The sequence below is a fragment of the Haliotis rubra genome, unplaced genomic scaffold, assembly GCF_003918875.1.
Source record: "Haliotis rubra isolate DU_JTF1 unplaced genomic scaffold, ASM391887v1 Scf259, whole genome shotgun sequence".
Lineage (NCBI taxonomy): Eukaryota > Metazoa > Mollusca > Gastropoda > Lepetellida > Haliotidae > Haliotis > Haliotis rubra.
Genome location: NW_025766658.1, coordinates 598,922 through 611,231, shown reverse-complemented (window position 1 = coordinate 611,231; position 12,310 = coordinate 598,922). Strand labels below are relative to the sequence as shown.

At 38.0% G+C, this 12,310-nt stretch overlaps 2 protein-coding genes across 2 annotated transcripts in view; one reads left to right on the top strand and one right to left on the bottom strand.

Moving 5' to 3' along the window:
* Nucleotides 1–6,580, top strand: part of LOC124279942 (ankyrin repeat and MYND domain-containing protein 1-like) — a 47,878-nt gene extending 41,298 nt beyond the window's left edge. Inside the window, exon 17 of the mRNA XM_046715822.1 lies at nucleotides 708–6,580. Within this exon, the coding sequence (XP_046571778.1) occupies nucleotides 708–866 (159 nt within the window). The 3' untranslated portion in view covers nucleotides 867–6,580. The remainder of the gene's footprint in view (nucleotides 1–707) is intronic.
* A 3,999-nt stretch (nucleotides 6,581–10,579) lies between these two features.
* On the bottom strand, nucleotides 10,580–11,225 carry LOC124279925 (proline-rich receptor-like protein kinase PERK2; the record flags this gene model as incomplete). Its single annotated transcript, XM_046715804.1, has 1 exon — nucleotides 10,580–11,225. A coding segment is annotated over one exon (549 nt), but the record flags the coding sequence as incomplete, so codon positions are not given.
* Between the last annotated feature and the right edge of the window lie 1,085 nt (nucleotides 11,226–12,310).

Sequence of the window (12,310 nt, the reverse complement as noted above, 5' to 3'; positions counted from 1 at the left end):
CGGGTACTCGAATCCGGGTCGGGTACAGCTGGAATCGAGTCCTATTTCTAGTGATCGAGTACCCGGAAAAGGAGAGAACTCTGTAATGGCAAGGGCAGACAATAACTTGTCTTTTTCATTATTGACGTAACACACATTTGCATCATTGGCCTTGTCCGATTAATGGAGGTTATTATTAACGACTGTAATATATCTGAGCATGAGCAGTGAGGAGTCTAGTTACAGTAACGTTTTTCAATGTTTTAACTGTGACTGGGTTTTCCCTAGCCTAGAAGGCAGGACTGAAGCCTAATGTCTAAGCCCATGGATGTATAGTGATTCTATCCTTTAAAGAGGCCGGGGCGGTGGGGTAGCCTAATGGTTAAAGCGTCACGCTGAAGACCCGGGTTCGAATCCCCACATGGGCACAATGCGTGAAGCCCATTTCTGGTGTCCCCCGCCGTGATGTTGCTGGAATATTGCTAAAAGCGGCGTAAAACCAAACTCAGTCAGTCAGTTTAATGAGGCCAATCTAGACAGTACAGACAAAAGTTTGTTAGAGGTAAATTTAGATTTTTAAGAAATTATCATTTAAACTATTCATTGTTACCTTAGAAATTTTTATGCATGTCTAGATTTTCCCTGAAAATGTTTCTGTTTGTCTACAAGTGTCTATGTCCTGTTATGTAATGCTACTCTCAAGTATACCTTTCTGGGGTTATTTCCAGGTCCCTGTTCACGGCCACAGTCACAGCGCCAGGGGGCCCCGCCTCTACCCCGGGGGTAGCATGTACAACAAGCGACTCATCAAGTCTGGCAGCAAGCGTGACACCAGCCCTGGGAGGGATCAGTCTGGCGTCTTCATCGACAACTACAGCTTCGTGTAAACGGGGTTGTAGCTGCCATATACGACAGCCCTGGCTTTATTTCTTCAGAGTGTAAATTCAGCTGTCATTTCTTTAGTGCATTTTTGAAACACTAAACTGATACTTAACCCTACAAACATAAATATTCGTACTTGATATAAAATATGGCTTTTTGATTGGCAATATGTAGGATGTAAAAAAACATGTCAGGAAGCCAGTTTGTCGTCATGACAACATGTTATGTCTGTTTCCACATTAAAAACCCAGTTGTGTGTTGAGGTTCTGTAATTTCAACACTAAAATGTCAAACAAAACGTCACCTTTGTAAGATTAACTCTCAGTCCATGCTTCAAATGCCTTATACACACAGACATTTGAACTATATTACAAAGTTTTGCTACTGCAAAAGATATATGTCATACTGTTTGGTTTAGTTTTGAGCTGAAGAATGATAAAGAAATTCATTTTCTTCAGCAAGAGATGCTAATTGCTATCAAGCATGAATGTAGTGGCACTTGAGTACCCAGACATTTGAACTATATTACAAAGTTTTGCTACTGCAAAAGATATATGTCATACTGTTTGGTTTAGTTTTGAGCTGAAGAATGATAAAGAAATTCATTTTCTTCAGCAAGAGATGCTAATTGCTATCAAGCATGAATGTAGTGGCACTTGAGTACCCAGGCATTTCAGACACATTAGTTCACACAATTGTGTCCCTTTGTTGTACCAGGAATCTGTGATCATGGGTTTGAATCCCATATTCATGTTGTTTGATTTGTAGCATTATATACCCACTCATGAGTTTCACTAAAGTAATGCCTAAGATATGCATCACTTTGGCTTTAATCCAACATGGACCTGACGTGGTATGATGGATATATAGTTTCTGTAACATGGTGTTAAACCTGATTCTGCCAGGAATTCGTATTTGTTTCAATTCTGATTGGTCAATCAGAAGTTTCAAATCACAGTAACCATCTCTGATTGATATAGCTGTTTTTAATGGTTGGTTGGCTACTGAAATCAGGATATGTATAAATTATGATAAATTACAAAGTGCACAATTACTGTGAATGTAAAGTTTAAAATGAAAATACATTTTTGGTAGAAAACACAATAGAAAGCAAAAGAGAGAGTGTATTTCAAGTTTTTGGAATAGCAGAGAGTTTTAGATTTGGCCTTTTCTGTACAACATTATAGTTTGTTCATCATAATCATCAGTGTGACATCATAATAGTAAAGGCAGTGCCATATAAACATCACCGGTGAGGCTAGCTTAGTTACAGGGAGGGTCCTCTCTTCGTGTTAGCTAACAAGTAGTAGCTGTACCACTTACATGTGACATATGCAAGGGAAATATCAGATTTGGAAAAACAAAGTTTGAAGTGGGTTGTAAGTAGCCAAATTCCATTTCTGAATTGATCCAAACTGTGGGGAAATGTCATATCCTGTTGAATCATGTTTGTCTAACAGCTTTTATCAGTTGTTTTCCTCAGTCAGATAGACATCCCACTTAAAACATTCAACTCACCAACCCATGCCACTTATGTTCACTAACACCAAAGACTTTGTGTTCCATTTTGTTATGATAGTGTTGAAGTAAACCCACTGAGTGTAAAAAGTAAAGGTAGTCACACTGTAGATTAGATCAAATGTAGATTGATGAATGAGTGAGTGGCGCTTTCATTAAACATATTATATTATCTTCCATGGCTGTACCCCGGCCTAGAAACAGGGTGCTGATTGAAATCATGTTAATGTGTAAACAGTGATTCAGTTGGTGACGATTTTAATAAAATAACACTTGGTTGAATTCTTGAAGGTTCACAACAGTAAACCGATTCCCGAATGAATTATTTACAAAAATAGATATCGAGCAGCACAATCTGATTTCTATTTCACAACCAGTCAAACCTCGAGATCCTTAAGTCAACTTTATAATAGTGTGTCCCCAGTTTGTGTTTCAGGTCGGGTGGTAGTCCAGTGGTCCAAGTGTTAGCTCACTACACTGTAGAACCTGGTTTGGTTCCATCATGAGTATTGGTGAAGCCCTATCTTGGCACCCCGAGGTGCTCAGCTGAATGTTCACACCCACATGTAGAATTAGTGTAAATATTATTGTACACCTACATATATTGTTTGTTGAAAAAGCTCTGTGTTATATCTGTGTATATACCAATATATATTGTGTCACTTTTACATTGTACATTTATTTTAAAACCATGTATTTTATATTATTATTGAGTAATACATTGTATTTATATATTCATATTTTTTAGGTTTTGAAGGAAGATTGTCACTTTATGACAAATTATTTGGGTGTATGAAATAATTGTGTACAATAATTATATTTACATTTTTAGACAATTGTTGAACTTAATGACATTTATTAAATATACATGTATATGATTAGATCAATGATATTTATGATATACATGACTAGATCTCTACGAACCCTCCATTCCTAATAAATGTCACAAATTAATCCAGTACTATATAATAAGGACTTTAGAGAACATGAATAGGTCTTTATAACCAGTCTTAAAACTGAGTTATTTTGCATTTATTTATTTACTTGCAGATTTTGTCAGGCATTGTATTTTCAGTTGGTTTTTGAGACCAACCATTACAAAAAAAACTTAAATTAAAATGACTTCTGACAAAATCTTTTGAGCCAACTCTGTTTTACAGTTGGATGAAACAGGAAGAAAAAACAACACAAGATTTAATCTCAACTGTTCTCAAGTGTATGGTGAAAAATAATGCCTCCATCAAAAAATATCTTCTAATACCTTGCTGATACAGCTGTAACAGTACAAATTTAAAAACTGAAAACTGCTTTTGTTATTTTTTTCTGACATTTTCCACTGAATTTTAGGCCAAATTTTTTGTAAACCAACAAATGAAATAATTAATGAAAATGGAAAGCTCTCCATCTGTTACTGAAGCAGACAACTTTCATCAAGGGTCATTTCGACGTAGATTCTTTCACTGTTCTATCCAGTTGTATCTTTCATTACTTCTAGAATACCAGTCAATGAACAATCTGTTGCGTGATATTTACATGTTGAACCATTGTCCTGTGTTATTATCTATGGTATAGGATTTCATGTTGTTGAGTCAAATTATTGTTATGCCCGTTATTGTGCCTTAGTCGTGCTATTTTCTTACAACTTGTCCCAAACCGTTTTACAGTTACCCACTTCTGTGCCTATTTTGCCTTATCAAATTGGTTCTAATCTGTCTGACAGGAAAGTATTATATTTCTTACATGTGTACCCATTTTGCTGAATCTACCAGTGCACCAGACAACCTAGGTGACATGCACACCAGACAACCTAGGTGACATGTACACCAGCCTTATTGACCTGTACACCATCCTGTCCAGCATGTACCTGACCATTAGGAATGTGTCATGTGACATGAGATGAGGGTCATGAACAAAATGGACAGTGTTTAGGGAGGGTCATGAAATTAATGTTAAACTGCTAGGGTTTTTTACAAATTTAACTATTTGGGCCTGAAATAAATTTATGTTTTCAAAATTTCTGGCCCACCTATCCCCTACATGTAACCATGATTCTATATATTCCACCATCAGGCGTATCCTTGTTGCTCCACATAATCTCCCATCCCCCACCCTCCTGAGTCCCCCACCCTGTCCCCCATCACCCATCCTGTCAGCCCTACTGCCTACTGCTGATGTGCCTTGGTTGACCCTGTGTTATCTAAATATTTGCAATACCATAGGGCCTGTTTCACAGATCTCAGTGCTGCAACTGTAGGCTGATAAGGTATGGATCTATGGCCATTCAAAATTAGTGCTGAAATGACTGATGACCAATTTAACATTTTCAGGATCTTATGTTGATGGTTGGAACGATTAATCGATCATGTCTAATCATCACATAAAGATCAGGCCAAACAATTGTTTGGCGAGACAAAAAGCCAGTACACTATGTTCATATCAAACACCCTGATAACAAACAGCCACTTGCTGTATATTTTAGTTGAAATGCCTATAAACTGGTAATAACAAATTTAATTTAGTTGTCCCTTTGAGTTTGCTACAACCACAGTTTACTGTATATCGTATCAGTACTGGTGTTACTCCCTTCCTTTCCACAGACTTACACTAGATGCAGCACAACAATCTCATCCCCATCGTATCCACATCCTTTATATACTGCTGATGTTTGTACCTCTCCACCATCCCTTCCTTCCCACAGACTTACACTAGATGCAGCACAACAATCTCATCCCCATCGTATCCCCATCCATTATATACTGCTGATGTTTGTACCTCTCCACCATCCCTTCCTTCCCACAGACTTACACTAGATGCAGCACAACAATCTCATCCCCATCGTTTCCCCATCCATTATATACTGCTGATGTTTGTACCTCTCCACCATCCCTTCCTTCCCACAGACTTACATTAGATGCAGCACAACAATCTCATCCCCATCGTTTCCACATCCATTATATACTGCTGATGTTTGTACCTCTCCACCATCCCTTCCAGATCCTTGTATACCCCCGTGCCTTATTTTGTCCCCGGGGCCTTTAAATATTTATTGGCGACAAACAACATAGGTTATTAGTATTATCAGCTGACAACTGTGTTGTCAACCAATCTGTCTATCTAGTGTCAGGTGCCTACAGTGTGTCTGTAGTAGAGGCTTTGTCCTGTTTCCCTTTTTGTATGGCCATCAGTTTGGCTAATGACCTAATGAACCCTATATATCCAGGGTTTCCTTGGAGTACGATGATCAGCTGATCGTCTCATCCACGCTCAGTGTTAGTCTTTGTACGCCATGTTCAGGCCAGTGACATCTTCTGTGACAGTTACTTTCTTATCATGTGACTTGGCACACCCTATCCTTACGAGGTGTCAGTCTGTTGCTGATGCAGTAAGATTTGTCCAAAGACACTGCCTGACAGCCATTTTGTCAGTTACCACATGGATGGTTTCGGATGTAGACTATGTGTACTCTAGATATCCACATGACAGAATTTGACAGGTGTCATTTGGACTTTTGGCATGTCCTTTGCAATCGTATCAGTGAATAGAGCAGAAAATCCAGTATTATGTCATGGCAAGGCTGACTCTTCCAAGTCCATAGAGAGTCTATATTTTAGTCATCATTTTAGGGCCCAAATCCTCTAGCCTGCCTTATGAGTATTTTGATTGTAATACATCTATACGCTCACTGGGTGTGAGTGAGAGAGAGAGAGTCTCAATAGGGCAGAAATGTACTAGTAATAAGTAATAGTCGGCTTACCGTATATGACACTTATATCGAGGCACATTACCTGCTTACGGTGCTATGTACTCTGCTCCAGGGCAGAATATTGTTATACCAGCAGAAGTGTGATTAATGTGCCAATATCTTCAATCACTGACCTTAATATTGTGTTTTTAATAATGACACGTTGAAACCTCCTTGTAATTTATTATCCTCTAAATGTTCTGTTGTATGTTCATCAGAACCATACACTAAAATAACATCTTGTGACAGTGTCAACATCCTTGGCTTTACACCTGATATAAGAATTCAATGTGTTTGTTCAGTATTTTGTGTTTTTGACAGAACCACAATTCTTAACCTGATATGTGCAAGTTTTTTGGACCACTCTGCCAGGTGAATAGTGCAGTTTTCAAGACATGTGACACGAGCCAGAGATTTTTTTAGATGTCAATATCTGTAAATAAAATCCAGATATTTCCAGAAATTTTAGTTATTGTCTTGTTGATGCCACTACCCAAGTATTCCTCTGGCCAAGTAGACTTCCCATCATCATCATCATCATCATCCTGTGTCTCAGTATGTATACTGGCCAGACTCAGATGACAATCTCATCAGTGTGTGCCAGCTTGCATCAGGCCAAGTCATGGACAACGCTTTGCCAATACCTTCCTCGGAACATGGAGAAATCTTTGTACACAGTAGTATTTCAATACACCTCAGACAGTAGAACTTGTATTTATAACCCTGTGAGATAAACAATTTATTTTGCCCCAGTATTTTGTATATTGTCTAATTCAGTTGTCGTATATACTGTTTATCTTGCCAGTGAATCGTACTTTGCCTGTTAATACTGTGTCTTTCTGGATTCCTCAAAAGTATTTACTGTTATATTTTTTAAGACTGTTTTTGTAGTAAATATTCCCCCATTATCTCCATCTACGTCATCATGATTCAGCATCATTGATGCAATATAATGTCTGTTAGTTCTTGTAGAAATGGCATTGTGCATTGGCACAGATGTCCATTACACTAAAGCAGAAAATCCTTATGTTTAACCACATTGGCTATATTCCGCACCCTGCTCCAATAAGCACCTCAAGACCAACTTGTAAACAATCCAAGTAATCTTTATGAACACCCCCCTACCATGATCATCAGTGGCAGTCAATATTTCCTTGAGCAGAACTACAACTGTTTGTTACAAAAGTGATAGAGGTACAGTCATCCCTTGCAATAACGCTCTTCGCGATACCGCGAGGTAATCCGTGGCTCCCATAAAAAAAAGTTGCCCAGTGTATATTATTATTGCCTAGTAAATTGTTATCAAACTTTTGATTTCATCGTTGTTTGAAATGTTGTTTAACTACCCTGATCTCTGACAATACATGTTTTTCATTTATATGGTTTTTATATGCACCCCAAGGTCATTTGCTAACCCTAAGGTGCTTACTACAGCTAATATAGTAAATAATACTAAATATATTTTCCATAATTTTAATTGAGTATTTTAAGAATTTGATGTTTGTGTTGTCAAGTAATATATGTGAACGGAGAGACATTAGCTGAAGTATATCAGAAAGTGAATCACCAACATGTAAATAACTTAGTTCCTCATCTGTTGTCACGGAGATATGAAACTACAGAAAGTACTACAGCTGTGGGCGCTGCAGGCAGTTTCTGTTGCCGTGTTATCATTGCGAGTGATGTTTCTGAACAAATAAATGTTACACTTCAAACTATCAAGTCTCTTGTTTTACATCATTTTTGTCAGTGTAAGAGCCAGAAAACAAAACAATAAGATGTATGCTGAATTTGAATTAATTTTGCTCAGAAATAATACTCTGTTAAATGTAATCTGAGCAATACCATTTGATAAACATATTTTAAGAAACTACTGTTTAGTATTCTGTATAAGCTAACCTCGTCTGTAAAACAAAAATATTTTGGTGTAGCTTTACTCATATTGTCGTAACATGTAGCCAAAATGTAACATCTGAGCTTTCAGTGGAGGGAATAAATGAGAATATATCACTACTTTGTGTCTGTGGTATGTGTGATTACAGACAGAAGTCTAACGGGATCGGGTGGTCGCTGACTTGGTTGACACGTCATCGGTTCCCAATTGCGCAGATCAATGCTCATGTTGTTGATCACTGGATTGTCTGGTCCTGACTCGATTATTTACTGACCGCCGCCATATAGCTGGAAATTTGCTGAGTGTTGCGTAAAACTAAACTCACTCACTCACTCACAGACAGAAGTGGCTGGATGGAACTGACAGACGCTGAACCGTGGATCTCAACCACAGATAAAACATGATCATAATGTATCATCATCATCATCCTTTGTTTCACGTCTTTTTCCCACAGCGTTTTGACCTGCTAATGTATGGATATCTAAAGCAACAAAACCACAGAATCTTTGTGACTGTTAAATAGAAAATCTCAACCAAGATGTGTGGATATCAAATACAGTGGAAACCGCCTAAGTGAAAACCGCTTAACTAAACAGACCGGATAAGTAAACACTTTTCTTTGGTCCCGGCAAATTTCTTCATTAATTATCACTATAAGAGTCTGGTTAACGAAACTCGGATAAGTAAACAATACCGCTCAACTAAACGTCTCTCACGGTCCCTGGAAGTAAATTACTTGAAGGTCACATGCAACCAAAAAAACAAACATAATTAAAACACAATTATCACTTATTCATGACATATAATATACATTGCTGGTTATGAAAAAACATATAAACAAAATTATAAGCGTACAATCGCAAATCAAAAGTGCAATATTGGGTACTTGGGTTTACTTCCCAAGAAACGAAGCAGCCGGGATACCGAACCCAGTCAGGGCGGGTGGGTGTGCACTCAAGTGTAACGGCTGGTTCATTAGCAGATGCCGCCCTCACGGCTCATTGTGTGTGTATATATAGAGATGTTGGGTTTTGTAAATACATGCTCATTTTTTGTGTATAACGTTTTGCAATCAACAGACATCATAACATGTCATGTGTTCAAGTATCACACCTGCCTGTCTGTGTAATTACATAATGTAACAGAGACCGAACTCGGGCCATAAATCAATGCATTTTGTTTATGGTGTATACCCTGATTGGTGTTAAGTTCAAATTACATGTGGTCAGTGATAGCAGCTGTGTATTAAATATTGTCATTAGCAGACAGGCAGGCAGACACACAGGTGTCAATAAAACAAGACATTGAGTTTTGTCTGTGACAGGGACATATCTATATCACAGTTAGAAATTGTGTCAACGCTAAATAATGACATTGCTTTTAAGTATCGAACTGAGAAAGTGACTCGGTAAGAAGAACGTGTGGTGAAATAGACAAATGAAATTATATAAACAGTTTATTTACTGTCATAACATATAAAAAGCTCGCGCCTGTGAGATATCAACAAAACATTAGGAAAATAGCTCACACCAAAGCCTTCACCGAGTATTCACCGGACAGCCCGCATCCAAGTTGCGAGAACCTATTTCACTGCGCACGTGCTATGAGCGCAGCCTAGCTGTTGAAACCAGTTTTCCCCCCGAAAAGTCTGGGGAAAATTAGTGAATCGTTTTAACTCCGATTTCGCGCGTTTTTTTTCATCGCGTTATTTTTCAACTTTATAAGTTGAATTTGCATTTTTGATGATTTGTTTTGGTTAGTCCATACCGAAAGGTATCAGAATCTTCAAAGTTGTGTTTTACGTTGCATGTGACCTTTAACAAAAGATACTGGATAACTAAATTAGCTATCACCACATAATCCGACATGAGGGGCAGTCGTGTCAGTCTCCAGTCAAACAAACATCCTACTTACAGCTCGCTGGCGTCATGCAGTTGACAATACACTGACAACTGGAGGCCAGCCCTGATAAGTTGTTCATTGTTACATATGCATACATATACATGCATATGGTTGTCACTTGCAGGTTTTTATAAGTTTGGATAAGTAAAATACCTGATAAGTAAACAATTTTGGCGAGTCCCTTGAAATTTTACTGATCAGGTTTCCACTGTATATCAACATGAAGATTAAATAATCTTAGTCTTAAAGTTTTAAACTTTTTTGAGTGTTGCTTTATTTGATATAAAAAGACACTTGGAAAAGATTCTTTGCAAAAAGTTGGGGGGTTTTACATACAGATACCAAGCAAATAAAATTGCTCCAGATGTTCAAGAATGAAGGAAGGAAGTGTTATTCCACCTCCAAATGTACAGCACTTAAGAGTGGGAGTCTATACAGATTCAGTAAATTTTGGTCTTTGGGTCATTCACTTTTTCTGTAACTTGAAATTATTGGTGTGTTTTTTTCTGTTTCTAAAAATGCTTGATGTAACAAATAAAACAATAAAAAAAATATGGGTACTGTAATATGACCCTTTCCTGTGGCAGTGTAGGCAGTCTCTGAAATACTGGAAACCAATCCCTGACCCTGTACAAGTAATCAACAAACCAAACACAGCATCAGATAGAGAGATATATGTTTAATATAAAATGAGGTAGATATGCCTTGGAGTTCAATGGATGGATCCTTACAAGGAATACATGTATTGCCTTTGAAAAACTAAGGCCCAAACAACAACGCTGAGAGGACTAATATCAACAGCGGTGGCAGTGAAGGTGCTGTCAACAACGGTGGCAGTGAAGGTGCTGTCAACAACAGCGGCAGTGAAGGTGCTGTCAACAACAGCGGCAGTGAAGGTGCTGTCAACAGCGGTGGCAGTGAAGGTGCTGTCAACAACGGCGGCAGTGAAGGAGATGTCAACAACAGCGGCAGTGAAGGGGATGTCAACAGCGGTGGCAGTGAAGGAGATGTCAACAGCGGTGGCAGTGAAGGTGCTGTCAACAACGGCGGCAGTGAAGGAGATGTCAACAACAGCGGCAGTGAAGGGGATGTCAACAACGGCGGCAGTGAAGGAGATGTCAACAGCGGTGGCAGTGAAGGTGCTGTCAACAACGGCGGCAGTGAAGGGGATGTCAACAGCGGCAGTGAAGGAGATGTCAACAGCGGTGGCAGTGAAGGTGCTGTCAACAACGGCGGCAGTGAAGGAGATGTCAACAGTGGCAGTGAAGGAGCTGTGACATGAGTGAGTGAATATTTCTCAAAGGCACATCAGCAATTTCTTCAGATGTTCACAACGACTGTCAAAATTTGTATTTCCACTTCATGTTTTACATGTTTTATATATGATGCTTTACATTGATAGGTTCTATTTCATGTTATACATCTATACATTGTCCAACTTGCCACACTAACAAATACACATACATACATACATACATACATATATATATATACATATATATATAATATTTTCTATACATTGTCAAAAGTACAAACTGTGGATATCAAGCTACAATTAATACAAGGAAGCATGTTACTTCTATTTATGGCGTATATTCCTGTATCAATAGCCATTGATATTTATCCTCTCGACAATATATGGAGAATGTTATATGTATATACAACACGTTTAGCAGGAAGTGAAATCGATGCTTATGTTTTTTGACAATGTTGGATAACGTTGAACACATAACATGTTTAACATGTGGTGGAAGTTGATGTTTGTGCCTTTGACACTTATATGGAGAACATTGTATGGATAAGATGTTAGAATATGTAATGAAATTGAAGATCTTACCCTGATTGTAAAACTAGCAGCAATGAAAGGGATTGTTGACATAGATGCCATGATTACATGTGACATTATTTAATAAACATCAGAAGATATTATAATCAATTGTATTGCTTGTATCAATGAATAGTGTTCCTCTAGGTTATAAAATACTGCAGAATCCACACTGTTAGGTAGAGTGAATGTTGTTTATGCAACAGTTGACAACAATCTTGCTCACTCTCCTACCCAGAGTTCCATGCGTCCAGCCATAGTATAGCATAGTACCTCTGACACGCCAGAAAGATGTGACAATTCGTCACATCTTGCACCGTGCATTCAATATATTGTACATATTTCTTAACTCTTTTATTTTTGACGAGTCTACACATCTAATTAAACATCTTTGATAGAATGTTTTAGTTTCACTGAGAAAATATCCTAAAACTATGTACTGTCATAAACCTACTGCCGTAGTTGTGGAAGAATATATATATGTAACCACATCAAACATTGTGAAGAGCGCTCATAAAGCTTGCTTAAGGCCAGTCTCTTCTTATTATGAATATGTGTTTGTTTACAA